At 46.7% G+C, this 23,210-nt stretch overlaps 1 protein-coding gene across 6 annotated transcripts in view; it reads left to right on the forward strand.

The window, feature by feature from the left end:
* MOCOS (molybdenum cofactor sulfurase) overlaps positions 1-23,210 on the forward strand; it is a 194,708-nt gene that overhangs the window by 15,268 nt on the left and 156,230 nt on the right. For all 6 annotated transcript variants that reach the window (XM_044452221.1, XM_044452256.1, XM_044452210.1 and 3 more), the window contains one exon: positions 4,585-5,220. In XM_044452221.1, coding sequence (XP_044308156.1) covers positions 4,585-5,220 — 636 coding nt within the window. The remainder of the gene's footprint in view (positions 1-4,584; positions 5,221-23,210) is intronic.

Raw genomic sequence — 23,210 nt, forward strand, 5'->3', positions numbered from 1 at the left:
TCCTCCTGGCCTAAGAACCATGCTACAAGTTTAGTACCCACTGAGATATAATCATGGGGGCGGGGGGAAGCAACATATTAACAAGTCATTATACAAGTGGTCTGAAAAGATCTAGGATATAATGGCAAAAAGAACATGAGGAGATCTGTTTGGGGAGAGTGTCATGTTACCTGCCAGCAAGTCAGGCATGTCAATGCTGATAAAAATGCCTGATGTAGAGCCATTCACTGAATGAGGCCCAAGCTTTGTTTTGTTTCTTTGTTTTATTGATTTGTTCCATATCTGTCCTTCTTTCCCCTGCAAGGAATCGCAGAGTCAGTGAGTTTCATGGCTGAGTAGGGCCTTGATCTTGGGTCCCCCTAGGTCAGAGGTCGGCAACCTTTAACACTCTAAGAGCCATTTGGACCCATTTCCCACACAACAGAAAAGCAGCAAAATCCTTTTGACATCTAAAATGAAGATAACACTGCATATATCATTTTTTACCTTAATGCTATGTATATCTTCATTATGATTTAGCTGCAGCTCTTGTTCAGTCACTAAAAACTGTTATTTTTAATCTTTCATTATAAACTAGTAGGACTCCTTTCATATATTTTGAATAGGAAAACAGCTTCCTGCTGAGTCAAAATCAGTGCTAAAGGGCTGCATGCATTAAACAGCAAACCCCATAAGTTCATGTGCAGTAAAAGCAAATGAAACTACCCACTTATCATTAAATGTTTGGTTTTCTTCAGAAACTTTTCTTCGATTTATCCATGGTTGGCCTAGGGATGGGGAGCTCAGTAAATCGGCGGGAATCCGCAGATTGGGCAGCTGTGCCGGAGATATAGGTGTGTTTAGTGACTGATTAGCAGATAAACAGTCAAGTGATGTGAATTGTGACAGGTCCCAAGCACAGCTTTTAACATTCAGATGAAGGCGATTACATTGGGACAAAGAGAATCTTTTCAGCAGTGTTTCATTTCCTGTAACAGGAGAGCTGCAGGAAGCTTGTTTAGCAGAGGAATGTAGCAATTTACTTAACTAGCTGATTTACTTAACTAGCTAGCGCTGCTGCGTTCCTGAGTGGAGCTTTGCTTCGAGCAGATCAGTGGTTGTGCCAGCGGGTGTTTTGAGGGACGGAGCCGCAGCAGAGGGATTCAAGAGCCACATGCGGTTCCAGAGCTGCGGGTTGCTGACCCCTGCTCTAGGTCCAATACAGCTCACTAACCCCTACACCACACTACCTCTCACTTCCTAAATCAGTGAGACATTTTTCTGGGATAGCATTCTTCAGGTCAAGCTTCTTGTGGGTGTGAGAGTACTGAAAACTAATTTTTCTCCCTTACTAAAGAAACATCAAAGGACTAGTCTAGGCAATTAACAAGTCTACTTAAAAGAATTCTTTTGACTGATGGAGATGCCTCTATGGCATGCTAAGCATAATTAACTCAAAATGTAGCTAAGGATGTGCAGTTGTATTTTTATTCCCTCTCAGATTTTTACTGGGAAAAAATATTTCTTTGCTCATGTACTAAAAGCATGTGACTGAACTAGAATGTGTTATCTGCTCTTCAGTACATATAATCATTTGTCAGTGTGGCCTTGGTTCCATGCAGTGTGATTTCTCAGAAGTGTTTGTGTTGGCACAAACCCTGTTCATTTAACTACACAAATAAATTAAGAAATAGTGGTCAGTACATTGATTTTTGTTGAAGAACATTCTGCCCCCTAGTAGCATGACATGACAAATTAGGGAATGAAAAGGTAAACAACAGTAGCAAGGAACAAGTGGACTCTAATAAAATATTGTAGTTGTGGTCTGCTCCTTCCATGTTCTCTTCCCCGAACTCTGTCCCAGCAACTCAGCCGCAACAAGAATCAGTCAGCATTCTGCACCCCGCTGAACATAGTCATCCCTCAGTAGGCTTGATGTTGTTGTGTCCCTAACCTTAGAATCCACTCTAAAATGTGGTAGTACCTCCGTAAATATTAGGAAGTCCACAAGGCTGCAACTGTTTCCCTCTTTTGCAGAAGTGGCTCTGTTCTGGCTGTGTAAGGATCCACACCTGGGGAATGAGTTCACTGCTATTGTCATAAAAAATTGTGATTAAGTTAGGTTATTCTATACGGCATTTACTTAACATGGCTTTTAGAATGGCAAAAATAATGCTATATACATGTAGCTCTTCATAGAAAGGCATCTAAATAATTCTATTGCTTATAATGATATTAGATAAAGACTCCAGGGGATTATTTATATTGCCATCAGTGAGCATGGCACTGCTAGCCAGGGAAAGTCCCTGCTCTATGGCATAAAAATTAGCACCAGTGGAAGAGAATGTGGGTAAGGAAGAAACTCAGCATCACTTATAAGCACTCTGGGAAAGGGAGTTTGCTATGTCCGTGACTAGTGATCCCATGCTGTCAGCTGCAGTATTTTGTGGTTTGCAGATTTCAGATTTTCTGTAGCAGTTAGAGTCAGGGCCTGAAACCATATCCAGGCTGCTTGAGTCAAACCTGAGCTGTTCATTTATGCAAGAGTAAATGTTAAAATAACTTTGGCCCAGTTCTTGAAGGAAATTTTCTCCTAACGAGATTTAGGTGTTGATTTTTATATGCAAGGATTATGCAAAAACAGCACTGAAAAAAATGTTTTCATTAGCAAATTGTAGTTACAAAGTAGTTTCATCCTTTAAAAAAAAAGAAAAGAAGAAAAATAGGTTTACAAGGAAGTGATTTGAGTCTGAATTGATTTCATGATTTTAAAAAGGGGAGATGATAGTCAAATTTGTAGAATTCTTTTGTCTTAGAGCTAATTGCAAGATTGTATATGTCTAGGTGGAAAACAGCAGTTCTTAATTTTTATGTACTAAGTTGAAATAATAAGTGTTTCCAGATGCTTCCCATTCTGACTCTGAATTGCCAGACATAACCATTCTTCTCCCCTGACATTGCCTAATGCAGGGGTAGGCAGCTTTTGTCCAGTAAACCTAATATGGCCCACAAGGCTTGTGTTCCCTCCAGAGCCCCTGCCATTTCTCTTTCCCTAGAGGTATTGAGGGAACAGTGGCTGTCCTCATTCAGTGCCTGCAGGAGCTTCTGCAGTTGCTGTATGAGAAGCCTTCCCTTGTAATTCACCTTTCCTGCATGGGGAAGGCAAAGGAGGGGGGAAGCTGAACTTTGTCAGACCTGCCCAACCTCTGCTTTGCTGAGCATAGGCTTTCTGCAGTGGAACAAGAACTGCATTCAGCAAAGCCTGTTTCCAGCAGATGTGCCTGGAGTGTAACCTTTCCAATATAGCTACTGAGAACCGAGTGACATCAGGGACTATGGTAATCATCCCTTGATATCAGGATCAGTGGCCATGGCATCTGATGGAAGTTGACGGTGAGTTATCCAGCCCTCTGTCCCTTTCTGCATGCTCTTTCCTGATCTAACGGGCCTCTTGCCGTCCTCATTTATTGTATTTGTATTCTGTTCCTCATCCAAGAAAGTCAGGGTGGTGTACCTGGTCCTCTTCCTCCCATGGTATCTCCATAGCAACCCTGTGAGAAAGATTAAGTTGAGTGAGAATGACTGGCCAAAGGCCACCTGGCAACTTCATGACTGAGCACAGATTTGTGTGTGGCTTCTTGTTAAGATTCTACTGTTTAATCCCAGGATCTGTTTCTCAGAAGACCTGAAACTCTGCAAACTAGGATCTAGCTTCAGTGATGAATGCTCATGCTACAGTACATTTATTGAGGTGTCAGGGAGTGTTTGATTCTATTTCTGCAAGAAACTAACATGTCATCCCTTCTGGATTCTTTCCTCCTGCTGGGAGAAGTTGTCAGTTGCATTCATTTTTTCTTTGGGGTAAATGGCACTTCACACACTCAGGGGCACAAAGATGATGCAAAGTCTCAGTGTTCTTATTTTTTAAAGGGAAAGTAGCCTCAAGAAGCTGGAAACTGACTGAAGGTAGAGATGTTTATGTGTGCAGTTTGGCTGATAATTTATCAAACTGAGCAGAACAGGTGGATAACTCTGTAGTCATGGCAAATAGAATGTGGCTGGCTACACATTTTCTCTGCTTAGAATTTAACTTGGGTCAGGGGAGACAGATCTTTCAATCAAGGGCTGAATTACATTTTGAAGAAGCTCTTGAGTGGTGGATGGTGCCAATGGCATATTTTGGGTTTAAGATCCTGATGCCTATAACTTAATAGAATCATACAATAGAGTTGGAAGGGGACAGAAGGCCATTGGGTCCAGCATTCTGCTATTGTAGGACGCTTAAGTTGCACCATCCCTTTCAGTTGACTGTCCAGACTTAGCTCTGGGAGAGGCTTTCCACATTTTATAATGGGAGGAAATGTGTTGTGTGAAATTTGAGAAACCACCAAATGATCACTGTTTTGGAGAAACAGGGTTGGGACCAAAGAAAGAGGGCGTGGCCATCTGGAGGACTGTGGTGAGCCAGATTAGGCCTGCAGGCCTGAAGTTTGACACCTGGTTAACATGCTAGAATACGGTAACCAAGAAAGATCTCTTAGTAGCATAAAATAAGAAGTGGGGGAATTCCTCTCCAGTGTTGCTGTTTTCCTTCTTCTTTTGCAGGATATTGCAGCATTTCAATACAACTGTAGAAGACTACTCGATAATTTTCACTTCAGGAAGTACAGCTGCACTCAAACTCCTTGCAGAGGCTTTCCCTTGGATGCCCGAAACTTTGGAGAACTGTGGCAGTCGGTTTTGCTACCTCACTGACAGTCATACATCTGTGGTGGGCATGAGAAGGATCACTGCAACAGCAAATGCCTTGTTTGTTCCTGTGAAAGCAAAAGATATGTTGTCAAGGGCAAATAATGTGGTGGCTGAAAAGAGCTGCAGCACACCTCACCTCTTCTGTTATCCTGCTCAGAGCAACTTTTCTGGCACTAAATATCCCCTTGCATGGATAGAGCAGATAAAATCTGGAAAGCTACTCCCAGTCAAGGCCCAAGGGAAATGGTTTGTCCTTTTGGATGCAGCTTCTTATGTCAGTACTTCTCCATTGGACTTGAACATTTATCAAGCAGATTTTGTGCCCCTGTCTTTTTATAAGATATTTGGATTGCCAACTGGCCTAGGTGCACTGTTGGTAAGGAATGAAGTTGCTTCTTGCCTGAGGAAAAACTATTTTGGAGGTGGAACTGCAGCTGCCTATCTGGCAGAAGAGGATTTCTATTTATCAAGGCCATCAGTAGCTGAAAGGTAATATAAAGCACCTTCTGTATTATTCCTTAATCTTTTTTTCTGGCATAGAGGGTCTCAGTCCCACTCACCTGCTCAATTCACACATCAGATTCCTGTTAATTTAGAGGATAAGGAATTTGCTGCAGGTTTGTCCAATATACAGCCTCTTTTCCTTTCCTCCATGTATTAAAAACATCCGAACACAAAAAGATGCTATGGGAGATCAGTCCATCCAGTACTGCACTCCATATACATGGGATGTTTCCAAGTTCAAGTGTTATGTGAGAAGGAGAAAAATATTTCCCTCTTTACTTTCTCAATACCATGCATTATTTTAAACACCTCTATCAAGTCTCCCCTCACCCTTTTTCCTAAGCTGAGCAGTCCCAGTTGTCATAGCCACTCCTCACAGGCATGTTGCTCCAACCCTCTGATCATTTTCTGTACTTTTCTCTGTACTTTTTCTAATTCAATGTCGTTTTCAGGTAAGGGGACCAGAACTGAACATAAGTGCAGTCACAGCACAGATTTGCTTCCTAAGGGAAGTAAGATTTGACACTTCCATTTTCTATTCCATTCTTATTAATTCTTTCTTCCTTTTCCTGGTTTGTAAAACCACAAGTTATGATGCTCTCTGAACTGGGCAAATCACAGTGCTAACTATTTAGAACTTTTAACTCTAAGTCAGCTAGTAACAAAGAGTAAGCTCCTGTCCCCAGTTTCTACCCACAGCCCAACTAATCCAGTGTTGGAGTTGCCAGCTGAAGGCTTAGCATGCTCTCGAGCCTTTAACAGTGGGTTGATTTCAGGAATCAGAAGACAGAGTTTTGCAGTGCATGTGTTGCCCTGTGAATGTCTGCATATTAAAGTGTTGTTAAAGGCAGAATTCTGGGAGCGATGTGAAACACTGGCAATCTGAGTGGCACAGTTCTAACTATGGCACCTGAAACTTAAATAGGATCCATTATAATGTTGAGTTGGGGTGTTTCCTGTGAGAAAACTTGGCTACTCCTTTCAACCTTCTTCTCTAAGATAGACCCAGGACCTACTACCTGCCAGCACACCTGCTGTCCCTTCTGATGCCAATCCCAGGGCTCCTCTTACCTGAATAAGAATGCACAGAATTGGGCTGCAGTTACTCCACACTCAGGGATGGACATGCAAGCTTGGATACCTCTAGGGCTTACCTGTGGGCAGCTGCTCTTGCTGCTGGAGCTAGTAAGCCAAGGCCCAGTGTGCAGATGGTTCTTTATTTATTTAATTTAGGCTTTTATCTACTGTTCATTAGAATTGAGCTCCAGAATGGTGTAGAATAAAATATACACTTGATTGATTTAGAACTAGTTGGTAAATAAGTCCATGGCAGTGCAGTACAGTATCTAAAGCACAAATATCATTAGGGTCATCTAGATAGTATCTGAATTGGTGGAACTGCCTGAGAGGTAGAAATGCTTCAGAACTAGGCCAGATCCAAGGCTGAGTATAGGCCAATTCAACAATACCCGTGTGGATTGCTTGTCTGGGTGGTAGCATGGCAATTAGGCAGCCATTTGCACAGTTTCATAGTGACAGGAGGCACCCTCCTTTCTTCGTCGTGGCCTCTGTGCATCACACATATGGGTGCTGCACCTGCTCAGTGCCTATGACCGGAAAGATTCAAAAACTTAACAGTTTTGGCAGGATCTCTGCACCCCCCCCCCCCCCCCGGTATAAAAGGGCAGAGTGCCTGCTATTTCCTGAGTCTTCTTGCAACCGCTGTTCGCTGTGCCTTGAGCCTTTCGCCTCTCAGTTTGTATACATTTATTCAAGTTTTTCCCTCCCCGTTAGAAGTTTTCTTCTCAATTTCCCCCTTTTCCCTGTTCAAATACATATATATATATATATATATATATATATATATATATATTACTCCTCGTTCTGTCTACTTTGCTATCATCCCATTCTTCCTCGATGTCGCAGCATGTGGCTTTCTGCAAGTGCTCTCAGTGTGGGTCCAAAATGTCCCCATTGCCAGGCCTTTACCAAGCAGGTGAGGAAAGATTGAGAGAATTGCCTGCACAAACTCTTGTGGGACCAAGCACTGCTCCGATCTGACCAAGTGGTGGACAAATCTGTTCCTCCATCGTCCACTTCCACCACACCTCCACCCCGCCCATCGGCTTATGGTGCTGGAGGGTCAACACTCCTCTTCATCTCCGCACAAACAAACAAAGAAGAGAAAGCATAGTGGATCCGACAGGTCCTCAGGCCATAAGAAGCCTAAGAAGGACAAGACGGAGAAGTCGGCTCATAAGCCTAAGAAACCCAATCATCACAGGCATCATGATTTGGGTTCGTCTGCCCCGTCGATTCCGAAGGCTGTCTCGGTACCAATGCTGACCGGACCAGCCCTCCAGTTGGCCATGCAAGTGACCCCGCCTGGGTCTCCCAGACGGATTACACCTTCAGTCCAGTCCACCCATGAGCAACGGGACATTCCCTTGCTGGGATCAATCCCCGACGGAGAGATTTGAGACTCTCCTCCAATGGCTCATTCACTTACTCCACAACCATCACCCGAGCCTTTCCCGAGGGCTGCTGCTCAGCAGGAGCGATATCAGCAGTGCGCCTCCATTCGTCCCTCGGAAGAATGGGTGCAGCTGCCCCACAGGCCGTCTCATCGCAAGCCATGGGATGATTATCTGCCCTACAGTTACTACCCATTGGTGCGCAATTGTACCCTCTCTCCGGTACCAAGAGATGCTCCTTCGATCTTGACAGCGACTCAGTCCAGGCATCCCACTTCGCCTATTGATTCTTTTTCTAGTCTCCTGCCTCACTACGATTTGGACTCTGGGGACTCCAAAGTGGCATCGACTTCACCAGATTCGGTGAGAGCCAGTGTGGTGTAGTGGTTAAGAGCATGGGACTGGGACTCAGACGATCTGGGTTCTAGTCCCCGCTCAGCCATGGAGCCAACTGGGTGACTTTGGGCCAGTCACAGACTCTCAGCCCAACCTACCTCACAGGGTTGTTGTTGTGGGGATAAGATGGAGGAGGAGAATGATGTAAGCTGCCTTAACCCCTTTGTAGGAAAAAGGCAGGATATAAATCTAAAAAAAATAATTCGACACAGGGTCCCAGCTCACCGGAGGAACCCTATGTAACCTTTGGGGAACTGATGGCAAGGCTTATGAGATCACTTGAGATCGAGGCCCAGCACCGCTTCGATCCCAATACCGACAAATTTTTACAACATTGTCAAAGGTGAACAGTCAGCCGCCATCTTTTTGCCACTTATTACCACTATTCGCCAGGCAGTGATGGAACCGTGGAACTATCCTAATCAGCCTCAAACCACTTCACGACGATATGAGGCCATGTATCGAGTCCTTAAGCAGAATATTCCATTTCTCCTCCATCATCCGAGACCCAACTCGATAGTTGTTGTGTCATCCCAAGAATGTGAGTCGAGGGGACACACTACCCCCTGCAAAAAAGAGGACTGCAAGATCGACATGTTGGCTCGCTGGATTCATCAGCTGCGCCCCTACCTGGAGTACGACTGCCTCGCAACAGTGACTCATATGCTGGTGACTTCCTGTCTTGACTTCTGTAATGAGCTCTACGTGGGGCTACCCTTGAAGACGGTCCGGATACTTCAGTTGGTTCAAAATAGAGCTGCCAGGCTGCTGACGGGGACTGGACGTTATGTTCACATGACTCCAGTTCTCCGTTAGCTTCACTGGCTCCCCATTGAAGTCCGGGCCCAATTCAAGGTGTTGGTGATGACCTATAAAGCCCTAAACGGCTTGGGTCCTGGTTACCTGAAGGAGCGCTTACATCCATATATGCCCAGCCGCCCCCTGAGATCTGTGGGAGAGGCCCTTCTCCGGGAGCCCTCCGTGAAAGAAATTAGGAGGGTGGTTACTCGGAGGAGGGCTTTCTCAGCGGTGGCGCCTAAGTTATGGAATGCGCTCCCCAGAGAGGTCCGCCTGGTGCCATCGTTATTTGTTTTTCGGCGCCAGGTGAAGACCTTTTTGTTTAAGCAGCATTTTAAATGTTAATATTATTGAATTTTATCTGGCCAGGGCGGCTTATTTTATATTGTATATTTTTTTATTCTAATGTATATATTTAAATTTTTATTTATCTAATGGATCTAATTTATTGTTGTAAGCCGCCCCGAGGCTTCGGCGAATGGGGCAGCATAAAAATGTTTTAATAAATAAATAATAAATAAATAATAAAATGTCACTACAAGACTTGGCCTCCACATTTCCAATACCAATACTTCATTATGAAGAAGTTAGAAAATATTACGGCTTCTCATCAAGACCAGCAGAAAAACCTGGCTAGAATCTTCATTATAGAGGCTATGCAGGTGGCAGTCCAGCAGCTTTCCACTGCAAGACACCATGTCACTTCCGACTCTAGAGCTCTTGGTGCTGTAGCCCTCTGTCGTCATGCCTGGCTCCAGAACTGCAACTTTCCGGACGTGACGAAATGCCGGATTGAAGAGATGCCCTTCAACAGTTCAGGGCTCTTCAATGCGCGGACGGATCACAAGATGAAGACTATCCATGAGTCGAGGATTACAGCTCGCCGGATGGAAGTCCTGAATCAATTGCGCCGTAAGTGGTCTTGGTCTCGCCTGTCCTACAGATACCAGCCATACTTGCAATTTGCGGGCCATCAGCAGTTCCAGCCCTGGTCACAACGTCGGAAGCAACGCTTCCAACAGAACCGTCGTCATCCTGACTTCGACAAATGTCAATGTTGACAGGACGATCAAACCTTTCCTCCTCAACCTACCTTCCCCTCTTCCCTTTGGGGATTGGCTTCAAAGTCAACTCCCCATCTGGGAGTTCATCACATCTGATCAGTGGGTTTTATCCATCATACAGCATGGATACAGAATTGAGTTTGATACCATGCCCCCATCGGGACCAATCCGATTTACGCCTTACTTAACAGTTCTCGTTGACAAAGTCCAGCAACTTCTTCGTAAAGGAGCAATTCGACCGCTTTCACACTCCTAGGGGCTCCACGGATTCTACTCATCATATTTTACTATCCCTAAGCGTTATGGTGGTCTTCGTCTGATTCTGGACCTACGTGGCATCAATAGGTTCATCAAAACCACAAAATTTTGGATGACTACCCTCCAAAATATCCTTCCGTAGCTTAGGAGAGAGGATTGGTTTGCTTCTCTGGACTTGAAAGATGCCTATTTTTCACATTACCATTCACCTGTCTCACGGGCGTCTTCTTCGGTTCACAGTCGGTTCCAGCCTGCTTGAGTACAACCTCTTGCCATTTGGACTGGCTACTGCCCCCTGGGTTTTTACGAAATGTATGGCCCCGGTGTGCGTGCAGCTTCAGCTCCAAGGGATTCAAGTATACCCCTACGTGGATGACTGGCTGATCGTCTCCCCGTCTAAGGAAGGCCTTTGGTCAGCACTTCAAACTACTTGTACCCTCTTGGACAAGTTGAGACTATGCATTAACCATGAGAAGTCGTGCCTTGTTCCCTCAAAGGTCATCGACTTCATTGCAGCCCGTATTGATTCCACGCTGCCAAGAGCTTTTCTCCCACTGAGTTGGCAAGACAATCCATGTTCATTAATCTGTCGAATCCACATGACACAGCTGTTCCAGCACTCTCGGTGCAGAAACTTCTCAGCCACATGGCGTCTATAGTCGCTGCAGTTCCCTATGCCAGGCTAAGGATGAGACCACTCCAGTTGTGGTGCAACAGACTGTTTCAGCCCCAGCGAGACTCTCCTCACGATCTCCTCCACCTTCCGACCTCTGTCCTCCGGATTCTGTCGTGGTGGGCTATGTGCCACAATCTGGCCGTAGGCGTCCTGTTTCGTCCACCTCACCCGACCCTGACTCTGTTTACCGATGCTTCCCTTACACAGGGTACCTGGGATCACCAGGAGTCCACCAGACACATCAATTACCTCGAACTCCTGGCGGTCTTCAAAGTCCTTTGATCATTCGAGGACACTCTCCAGCAACACGTTGTGCAAGTTGCCTCCGACAACATTGCCGCTGTATTATATATAAACAAACAAGGCGGGACGAAGTCCGCCCCTTGCCCCGCCTGGTGATGCAGCTGTGGGACTGGTGCATCCCGAGGGAGATAATTCTCTTAGCGGTTCACCTGGCCAGTACTGACAACAAGGAGACCAACACCCTCAGCAGACAGACGTCGACAACTCACGAATGGGAACTGGATCGTCCGACCTGCCATCACCTCTTTCAGACCTTGGGCCCTCCAGACATAGACTTGTTCGCCACCCACACGTACAAGGTGTGTGGGATGTTCTGCTTCCGTGCCGGCATCAGCCTGGGATCGACAGGAGACACTCTCATGATCCCTTGGTCCGAGCCAAGATCATCTACGTCAGTGCCACGGGAATCCTGATCACCCCCTTCCACCTATCCAGCAGCACCTTTCTCCACCTGCCCCTCATACCTCATCTAATAACTCAGCAGGACGGAACTGTTCGTCACCTGGATCTTGCTTCACTCAGTCTAACCGCCTGGCTCATTTGATGAACCACGGGGTCCATTCGGTACCGGTGGATTCAGGGACTCTTCCACTTGTCTATCACTATTCAGATACAGCTTCCATTTCCTCGATTCTGATAGACTTCGCATCGAATCCGAGCACTCTCAATCCCGATATTCAGTTTATTCTCCAGTCTGCCCTAAGACCTGCAACTCGTCGGTCTTATGCGGCCAAATGGAAATGCTTCACATTCTTTGCTGAATCCAACAGTTTTACTGCTTCTTCGATTTCTTCTCATACCCTCATACATCAATTTCTCAAGGGTTTACAGAACCTTCAACCACCACTTCGTCCAGTTATTTCTGTCTCGAGCCTCTCGGTTGTTCTCCAGGCACTCACCCAAGCTCCTTTCAAACCCCTGGCAACTACTGACTTATGTCTCTTGTCTTCGAAGACTGCCTTTCTCGTCGCGGTGACATCTGCCAGAAGGGATAGTGAACTCTGCGCACTTAGGATAGTGCCTTACCTGAACTTTCATAAGGAGAAAGTTGTTCTACGCACTGATCCAGCCTTCTTACCCAAGGTTGTGTTACCTTTCCATATTAACCAGGACATTGTCTTACCGGCCTTTTTCCCTACGCCCACTACACCAATTGAACGGTCGTTGCATTCTCTCAACGTTCATCGCTGCCTTGCCTTCTACCAGTCTTGCATGGAGCCTTTCTGTAAATCTAACCGCCTCTTTGTTAAATACTTGGACTATGATAAGGGCTCCCCTGTTGATTCACAGATGCTTTCAAAGTGGATCATACAAACCATCGAGCTAGCGTATCAGCTTGCCAAGCTTGACTTACCCGTCATGCCCAGAGGGCATTCCACGAGGGCGGTAGCTGCCTCCTCTGCTTTTGCCGCTGGCATTCCGATCCAGGAATTACAAGGCTGCCACTTGGACTACTCCTTGCACCTTTGCCAGGCATTACCGCCTTGGTGTGTGTGCCAGACACAACTGCTGCTTTGGTCAGACAGTCCTTTCTTCTTTCCTTCAGTCATGACACTGCCCGCCTGCGCAGTGCCTTTGGCCGGAAGATTAACAGCTAATGGTTTTTGATGGAAACTCTGCTCCCCCTCCCCCCTAGCATTATATAAGGAGCAGAGTGTCCACCATTTTCCAGTCTTTGCGACCGCCGTTCGTTGTGCCTCATGCCGCTTCGCTCTCGCTAAGATTATTACTTACCTTCTTGCTCGTTGGAAAATCTCTCCTTTTTCCTACCAAGTTTGTATCCCTTGTTCCTGTTGTTAGTACTTCACTTATTTTTCTTCTTAACTTTTGCACCATTTTTTCCTCTTTATTGTTCCTATAAAAAAAAAAACAAACCAAAAATATTACTTTCCCGCTTTACTATCTCCTTTTTTTCTTCTTTCTACGATGGCGCAACGAGCGGCGTTCCACAAGTGCGGAAAATGTGGCTCCAAAATGCCCGCCGCAGACCCGCATGATCTGTGCCTCCTTTGTTTGGGGGAAGGGCACAGAACCGATAAGTGCGGCCATTGTTTGGCCTTCTCTAAACAGGCGAGGAAGAACAGGGAGAACCACCTCTGCAAACTCTTGTGGGACCAGGCTCTCCTCCAATCAGACCGGCTGGTGGCTAAGCCTTCCACTGTTGTGGCCCCACCCGAAGGCCATACAACTTCGGCTGACCTGCCACAATGCCCGGCTTCTTCCTCCATTGCTCCGCCCTCACGCCCTTCTGAAGAAGGCGGTCATACCATGGCCGACCAGTCTGTTTCCCTGCCGAGGAAACAAAAGGAAAAAAGGAAGCACAGTGACTCAGATAAATATCCTGTGCATAAGAAGGCCAAGAAAGATAAGACGGGCAAGCCGGTTAAGAAGCCAAAGAACCCCGAGCAGGCAAAACACCACCACTCGGGCTCGGCCTCTTCCTCGATTCCGATCCCTGCTTCGGAACTGACCCCCTCGGTCCCGACCATCCAGGCGGCTATGAGGGTTACCCCACCGGGCTCACCGCGCCGACCGACAGCCGAACCCATTCTGGATTCAAGGCGTGGTTCCATCTCAGATGGGGAAATACAAGATTCTCCACCTAGAGCTCGATCATCAACCCCGATGCCTCCGATCCCGATGGATATTGAGATCGCCATCTCCCCTCCAAGAAGCCGTAGGAGCCGTTCCTTGGATGCGAGGTCTGATGAGTGGTACCACTCCAGGTACTCCTCCACTCTGAGACAAGAAGAGTACCACTCTGTAGCCTATTATCTGACCTCCAGGGGACAATCTTCGCCACCAGCGCCTCGGGAACGTTTCCATTGAACTCCCAGAAACGCCCCGAGGGCCCCATCTAAAGAAAGTGGCAGATCAGAGTCACCAGGAGATTCTTCCTCCAGTGTACCACCCCCCTACTGGATGGAATCCGATGAGTCTGAGGCTGACTTGACCTCGCCGGATGCAGCAGTTGCTTCTCAGGGCCCAGGGTCGCCCGAGGAACCGTATATATCGTTTAACGATCTGATGGCCAGACTAGTGAGATCGCTCAATATAGAAGCCCACCAACAGCCGGGACCAAGCACCGATCGTTTTTATGATGTGGTCAGGGGCAAACGATCCACATCTATTGCCTTGCCGTTTATTACGACCTTACGGCAGGCAATGACCCAGCCATGGGACCTCCCAGCTCACCCACAACTGACTTCTCGTAAATATGAGTCCATGTATCGGGTGCAGGAAGAGGACATCCCATTTCTTCTCCGTCACCCCAAGCCGAATTCGGTTGTTGTAGAATCCTCGCAGCGTTGGGAAGCCCGTGGACACACCTCGCCTCGAGACCAAGAGGGCAGAAAGGTTGATTCCCTCGCCTGCCAGGTATACGCAGCTTCAGGCCTTGATTTACGAATTTCTAATTATGAGGCAACCCTAGCGCGTTACCAGTATTTCCTTATGCACCGCCTGGACGCCATCATCGATACCCTCCCGGGAAACCAGGGCGAACTTGCTAAGACTTTTGTTAAGGAAGCTATGCAAGTGGCAGTGCAACAGCTTTCCACCGCGAGGCACCACGTGGAGTCTGATTCGAGGTCGCTGGTCGGTGCCATTGCCCTCCGCAGACACGCCTGGTTACGTAATTGCAATTTTCCGGACGAGATGAAGCGGAGAATTGAGGAGATGCCATTCGACGGTTCCAGGCTCTTCCATGCGAGGACGGATAGCAAATTGAAGAAAATCCATGAATCAAGGATGACGGCCTGTCGTATGGAATTGCAATCTCTACCCCGACGTAAGTGGTCATGGTCATGTCCACAGTACCGTCAACAATTTCCACCTCGGCAACAACAACCTCATCAACGTCAGCAACGTCGCAGGCAACAACCACCCCAGCGCTTCCAACAGGGCTGCCACTGCTTTGATATGGACAGGCGACAGCGCTGATGCGATGAGTGAACCTCTCCTCTCATTCCAACTCTACCCTCCCCCCTCTCATTTGGGGACCGACTGAAGAGTCGGCTCTCCATTTGGGAGTCCATCACATCTGATGGGTGGGTGTTATCTATCATTCAGCACAGATATGGAATCGAATTCGATGTTGTGCCATCACCAAATCCTATCCTCTGTACTCCGACTTCCTTGGTACTTCCTTGGGAGTCCATCACATCTGATGGGTGGGTGTTATCTATCATTCAGCACAGATATGGAATCGAATTCGACGTTGTGCCATCACCGAATCCTATCCTCTGTACTCCGACTTCCTTGGTACTGTTAGACGAGATTCACCAACTCCTTGCTAAAGGAGCTATTTGTCGCCTGTCGTTATCAGAGGGATTCCACGGATTCTATTCCAGATACTTTACGGTCCCAAAACGAGATGGGGGTCTCAGACCAATATTGGACTTGAGAGCTCTCAATAGATTCATAACACCAAAGAAGTTTTGGATGACCACACTTCAAAGTATTCTCCCGTTGCTGGGAAGAGGGGATTGGTTCACCTCATTGGATCTGAAGGATGCCTATTTTCATATTTCAATACATCCAAGTTATAGGCGTTTCCTTCGTTTTGTGGTGGACTCTGAAATCTACGAATTCAATGTGCTACCATTTGGATTAGCCACTGCACCAAGGTTTTTTACGAAGTGTATGGCTCCTGTCTGTGCACACCTTTGATTATGTGGAATTCGGATATACCCGTACCTTGATGATTGGTTGCTGGTCTCCGACACAGAAGCAGGGCTTTCGTCTGCTGTTGAGTTTACATGTGCTCTATTGCACGATCTCGGACTCTGTATTAATCGACAGAAATCTTCCCTTCTCCCTACGCAGGTGATCAACTTTATCGGAGCCTGGCTGGATTCGACGTTGGCAAGAGCCTTCCTTCCTCGGGACAGACGGCATGCGATTGCTCAGTGCATCGCTCGGATTCGACAAGCAAGAACCGTTCCCGCCCGGTCTATTCAGAGCCTGTTGGGACACATGTCTGCTTCCATCGCTGTGGTTCTGCATGCGAAACTCAGGCTACGTCCCCTTCAGCTGTTCTTCAACGGAACGTTTCGACCACAGACAGATCCACCTACCAAACGGATTCGACTCCCGGCTTCTGTTCTTCAGTCCCTGTTATGGTGGATAGACCCAACCAATCTGACTGTAGGCGTTCCGTTTTGACCCCGGTACCCTACACTAACCCTCGGCACCAATGCATCCCTGCTGGGATGGGGAGACATTTGCTCCGATCTACGTACCCAGGGAATATGGAGTCACCAGGATTGCAGGACCATATCAATTTTCTGGAACTTCTTGCCATTTTCAAAGCCCTGCAGTCATTCGAGGATGTGCTTCTACACCAGGTCGTCCAGGTGACCTCAAACAACATGGCGACGGTCTTTTATTTGAACAAACAAGGGGGAACCCGATCCTGGAAACTAGCCCACCTGGCCATGCAGATTTGGGACTGGTGCATACCGAGAGGTATCACTCTTCTAGCAGTTCATCTTGCGGGCACGGAAAATACAGACGCGGATCTCTTGAGCAGACTTATGTCGCGGTCACACGAATGGGAGTTAGACCATCGGGTTCGCGACATGCTATTTCACCGATGGGGCCAGCCAGACATCAGCCTGTTTGCCACACAACAGAACAGGGCATGCACGGCCTATTGTTCCAGAGCGGGGATGGGTCAGGACTCGCTCAGGGACGCTTTCATGATCCCCTGGACAAGTATGACTTTTTATGCTTTCCCTCCGATCCCACTCATCATGAGAGTGTTGGCAAAGATCATTCACGAAGGGTCCACAGGGCTACTGATCACCCCCTGGTGGCCACGCCAGCCATGGTTCTCAACTCTCCTTCACGTCTCCCGAGAAGAATTTCTCCAACTCCCTCTTCTTCCTTATCTCGTTACCCAGAGGGAGGGCACGATCCGCCACCCAGATTTGCTGTCGCTGAAACTGACTGCATGGAGGATACGATGACCAGCTGCGATGCACCGGTATCGACGCCACCAACCGTCCCTGTCATTCCTGCTCAGCAGAGTCTACACCCAGACCTACAGTATATTCTCGAATCTGCACTACGACCATCTACTAGGAAGTCGTATGCGGCAAAATGGCAGAGATTCTCTAACTTTGCCAATTTACACTCATTTCCGGCCCCCTCAGCTTCTGTTTCACAGATCCTTCAGTTTCTCTTTGAATTGCATCAGTCTGGACTCAAACCTTCGTCCATAAAAGTTTATACAGCAGTGATTTCACATTACCAGGGAACTATACATGGTCTCTCCATTTTTGCTCAACCTCTGATTAAAAGATTTTTGAGAGGATTGAGTAATCTGCATCCAACTATAAGACCTCTAATGCTCACCTGGAGTCTTTTGGTGGTTTTACAAGCGCTGCCTCGATCACCTTTCGAACCCACGGCGACGATCGATCTACGCCTTGCTTCATGGAAGACGGCCTTCCTTGTTGCAGTGACTTCAGCCCATAGATCCTCGGAACTCTGCGCCCTTCGGGTAGACCCCCCTTTTCTAAATTTTCATAAGGAAAAAGTGGTTCTTCGGCTGGATCCGTCTTTCCTTCCAAAAGTCACTACTTCGTTTCACATGCAACAGGAGATTGTTTTACCAGCATTCTTTTCGACCCCTTCGAATCCGATAGAGCGATCTCTACATATGCTGGATGTTCGTCGTTGCTTAGCCTTTTATAGGTCCAGGACTGAGTCTGTTCGGCATTCCAATAGACTTTTTGTGAAATATTCGGAACATGACCGAGGCTGTCCAGTCACTTCACAACGTCTTTCGAAATGGATAGTAAATACAATTGTCCTGTCTTATCAGTTAGCTAAGTTGGATTTGCCATCTACTCCAAGAGGTCATTCTACAAGAGCTGTTGCTGCTTCTTCGGCTTTTGCATCAGGGGTCCCGATAGAAGATGTGTGCAGGGCGGCCATTTGGGCTACCCCGTGTACCTTTGCCAGACATTATAGACTCGATGTCCATGCCAGGCAGGATTGCTCTTTTGGCAGAGCTCTCCTTTCTTCTGTCCTTCGCTGATGACACCTCCCTCCTCCACTTGGGGTAAGCTTGTAATTCTACCCATATGTGTGATGCACAGAGGCCACGACGAAGAAGAGCAGGTTGCTTACCTGTAACTGATGTTCTTCGAGTGGCCATCTGTGCAGTCACACAACCCACCCTCCGACCCCGCTTGGTGTCATGGGTGGTCCGACTATTTTCTTTCGATACTATGATCTCTTTGCTATGTGTCGTACCACTACTGAATTGCGCTATATTGTCATACTGACAAACCTTATTATAAAAACAAACGCCGGTCTTTCAAAGACTGGAGAATGGCGGACACTCCGCTCCTTATATAATGCTGGGGGGGAGGGGGAGCGGAGTTCCCGCCAAAAACTGTTAGCTGTTCATCTTCCGGCCAAAGGCACTGCACAGGCACAGAACCCATATGTGTGACTGCACAGATGGCCACTCGAAGAACATAAGTTACAGGTAAGCAACCTGCTCTTCTCCATTTGGAGTACTGATGTTCACAAGGTATTGACATCCAAAATAATCAAGCTTTATCCATATTGTGACCCTATTTGTCGAATGGAACGCCACGTGTCCCCAGTATTATTATTATTATTATTATTATTATTATTATTATTATTATTATAACATTTCTATGCCGCCCCTTGCCGAAACCTCGGGGCGGCTTACAACACAATAAAATACATTGAAATACAATAGAACATAATAAATTACCATTAAATACAAAAATACAAAAAATACACTGAGTTACAAATATAAAATTAAAATTATCAGTATAAAATAAGTAAATAAAAATATAGGAGGAGAAAAGAGAAGGAAGAAGAAGTTGCCCTGGCCAGATCATATGTTTTAACAATTAAAATGATGTTTAAATAAAAAGGTCTTTACCTGGCGCCGAAAAACCAGTAACGACGGTGCCAGGCGGACCTCTTTGGGGAGTGAATTCCATAGGTTGGGCGCCACCACGGAGAAAGCCCTCCTCCGAGTACTTACTCTCCTAATTTCTTTCATGGAGTGTTCCCGGAGAAGGGACTCTCCCGCAGATCTCAAAGGGCGGTCGGGCATATACGGACGTAAGCGCTCGTTCAGGTAGCTAGGACCCAAGCCATTTAGGGCTTTATAGGTCATAATCAACACCTTGAATTGGGCCCGGGCTTCAATGGGAAGCCAGTGAAGTTGACGGAGGACTGGAGTCATGTGAGCATAATGTCCCGTCCCCGTCAGCAACCTGGCAGCTCTATTTTGCACCAATTGAAGTGTTCGGACTGTCTTCAGGGGAAGCCCCACGTAAAGCGCGTTACAGAAGTCTAGGCGGGAAGTCACCAGCGCGTGTGTCACCGTCGCCAGGCAGTCGTACTCCAGGTAGAGGCGCAGCTGATTAATCAGCCGAAGCTGAAGGAAGGCGTTACTCGCCACCGCTGTCACCTGAGCTTCCAAAGAAAGCTCCGGGTCGAGGAGTACTCCTAAGCTGCGGACCTTATCCCTAAGAGGGAGTGTTGCACCATTCAGGACCAGGTCAAATCCACCCTCTCCGAAACCCGATCTGCCAACCAACAGGACCTCCGTCTTGTCTGGGTTGAGTTTCAGTTTATTGGCCCTCATCCATTCCCTTACCTCGGCCAAGCACCGGTTCAGCACAGCCACTGCCTCACCTGGATTAGTGGAGAATGAGAGGTAAAGCTGGGTATCATCAGCGTATTGATGATTCCGCAGCCCACACCTCCTGATGACCTCTCCCAGCGGTTTCATATAGATGTTAAATAGCAGAGGGGATAGAATGGAGCCCTGTGGTACTCCATGGCATAACTGCCATGACGTAGAGACATGGTCCCCCAGCACTACCTTCTGGAATCGACCGTCGAGATAGGAGCGGAACCACTGCAAAGCAGTGCCTCCAACCCCCAATCCCGCAAGCCTATCCAGAAGGATACCATAGTCGATGGTATCGAAAGCCGCCGCGAGGTCCAGAAGAACCAACAGGGATGCACTCCCCCTGTCCTTCTCCCTGCACAGGTCATCGTACAGGGCGACCAAGGCAGATTCAGTACTGTACCCGGGTCTGAAGCCGGACTGAAAAGGATCCAGATAATCAGTTTCATCCAAGAGTGCTTGGAGTTGTCCTGCCACCACTCGCTCCAACACCTTGCCCAGAAACGGGATGTTGGCCACAGGTCTATAGTTAGTGGCCATCTCTGGATCCAGTGACGCTTTCTTCAGGACCGGTCGTATTACCGCCTCCTTTAAAGGGGCAGGCACTCGACCCTCCCTCAGAGAAGCGTTAACCACTTCCAAGATCCAGGTCCCAATCCCGTGCTTGGAGTTATTTATTAACCAAGACGGCAAGGATCCAATAGGCAAGTGGTGGGACGTACTCGTCCAAGCACCTTGTCCACATCATCGGGCCGCAATAATTGAAATTCCTCCAATAATTTTGGACCAGACGGTAGCATTGGTGTCTCCCCAGAGACCTCTGATTCATTAGTGGAGTCCAGCTTGTGACGAATCTGAGCGATTTTCTCCCTGAAATGCCTGGCAAAGTCGTCACAGCGGGCCTTTGAGGGTGGCATCGGATCTTCCTTAGGACCCGGGCGAACCAGGCCTTATATAACCAGTATATGAATTAGCCAAGACTAGCAGTTGAAAATAATCTAAATATTGGACTAATAGTTCCAGCAAGGAGACGCATCTTGAAATATTTGGAAAACCCTCTTTATGAATTTTAGGTAGAATATAAAACACTGGCATTCTGGAATAGTCCCTGATAAGAAATGTAGCTGTACTCATATCAGTGTAGCCCAATACAAATGCATTCCATGCTATTGCTTTAAAGAACTGAATGTCATTAGTGACATTAATGTCATTAGTGTCATAGTTTACTAACAAACTTTTAATAATTAGAATTGCTTGATTGACTTTGCTGTCCTGACAATAACATATTTTACCCAAAACAGTGAGGTCTCCACCCTTACCAGCTGGATCAATTACAATGTCGGGGTTATGAGCCAAAGAATCATGATGGGACAAATTATAACATTAATAATTGGCTCAAACCCCCTATACTACAATATTATAATTAAAGCAGCTGATAAGGATAAGGTTGGAGCTGAAGGAGAATATCTAACACATCAAAGGTACACTGAGCTGGTTAACAGGATGAAACAGTCCACCATCAGTGATTAGTCATGGTTAGTTCTTTGTGATCTTTGTGTATTATACATGTGGGCTCTGTGCGTCATTTCCATGCGATTCTGTTGGAAGGTTTATTTTTCATGAACAAGTCACCCTGAGAATTGTGGCTTGTTTTAGGGTGGTTCTTGCCTATGCTGAATTGTTGTGCCATCTTGACTTGATTTCATCACAGGTGGTTGATAATAGCTGCAGAACTGTTCCACAAGAGCAGCAAAATTGCTGCCACTTGCTTTTGTGATCTTATCATTGACTGCCCTTCCACTGACATTGAAATGGTGGTTTGGAAAGATAGTCGTTTGTTCCTTAGCTTTTAAAATTTCTGTTGTCTCAAATGTACAATTGAGGTTCTGATTGGAGGCAGGGCATCAGTCTTTCACAGGGACACAAATGCACACTTACAGCTATCCAATATTTCCTTAGTTGTAGCTGTCAAAGTAAGGACAATTGTCAGGGGCCAAGGCCCAGCTGTCACTTGAAAAACACCAGCAAAACGGGGAGAAAGCAGCAACAGAAGGTGCATCGGTAGACATGAGTTTTGATTGTCCTTGTTAGTTCATTTAAGTATTGTGAAGTTGCTATGAAATAATAAAAATGGTGTAATATTTCTTTATATATGACAAGGGAGCACAGTACATTGACTTCACTGGTGGAAAAACAGAATAGGTTGGCAGATTATCTTTCTGTGCTGGTGTGTTGCAAAAATGAGCTAATTAATTGTCAGAATGTTTCTTGTGGCATGATTGTTACTAGTGCTTTACTCTGTAGAAGTTAGAGGTATTAACTTATCTGTTCCCTCTGTATTCAGCTGGCATCATAGCCTACAAATATGCTGCTTGCTGGTGGATTTGGGGTTTATGTCAGAGCAACTGAGAGAAGTAGAATTGCTAAATGATCAATATATACATAAGATAAGAAAGTACATGTTAAATGAGAATACAGCTCTCTTTTGGTTCATGAAATGGGCAGTGTTTGGGTTCAAGTACAGCGACAGCTGGTTTTCCATTCAAAGCATCCTGTCCTCTCCTTCTTTGGCCAATAGGTATTTCTGAAAATGTGCATGCACCTTGACTTAAGAATTGGTATGGGCATATGATGCTTATGTAATGGCTCTGGAAAGAGGGAACATTTAGAATTTAGGAACACTTCCTAATGTCAAGCTTTGGGCTCTTTGATGCTGGTTACACTCTGGCCATGGGCCCAGGTAGAGTCCAGATCTTTGTAAGGTCACTCGATAACCTAAATGGCAGGGCAGCCTGTCCCAGAAGAGGTGAAGTGCACATCCTGTGATGTTAATTGTAGCCCCCATGGGTGCTTTGACTCCTGCCTCTCCCAGTTTAATACCGGCTGCTTTTTCCCTGCTTCTGCTGGCAGTGAACAAAGCAATCTGCATTACCTGTGCTGCGGGGAGGGAGAAGAGAATGTTCTCTGCTCCTTCCCAGGGAGGAAAGTGTTTGTCTGTGTGCCTGGGTACATCCCCTGAGCCAGCATCACATATATACTCCACAGTAGACCCTGGCTGATGTAACAGCATCTAAGAATCCTGGTGCAGGTTAGGTACTGAAGGTGAGTTGCCAGAGGCCCCAGTCCAAGACCCCCTTGGGGCCTTAGGCAGCTTTTCTCTGGTATGATAAACTGAATGTTTGTTCTCTTGTTTCATCCTTTTTATGCAGACTCTTTCGATATTGAATTGCTCCAGGGGGTGAGGATGCCATTAAGGAATCTAAATAAATTGGGAAGGCTAAATTTAGCATGCTGAGTTGTCATAAACCAGC

The sequence above is a fragment of the Varanus komodoensis genome, unplaced genomic scaffold, assembly GCF_004798865.1.
Source record: "Varanus komodoensis strain SLA01 unplaced genomic scaffold, ASM479886v1 scaffold10, whole genome shotgun sequence".
NCBI classification, from domain to species: Eukaryota; Metazoa; Chordata; class Lepidosauria; order Squamata; family Varanidae; genus Varanus; species Varanus komodoensis.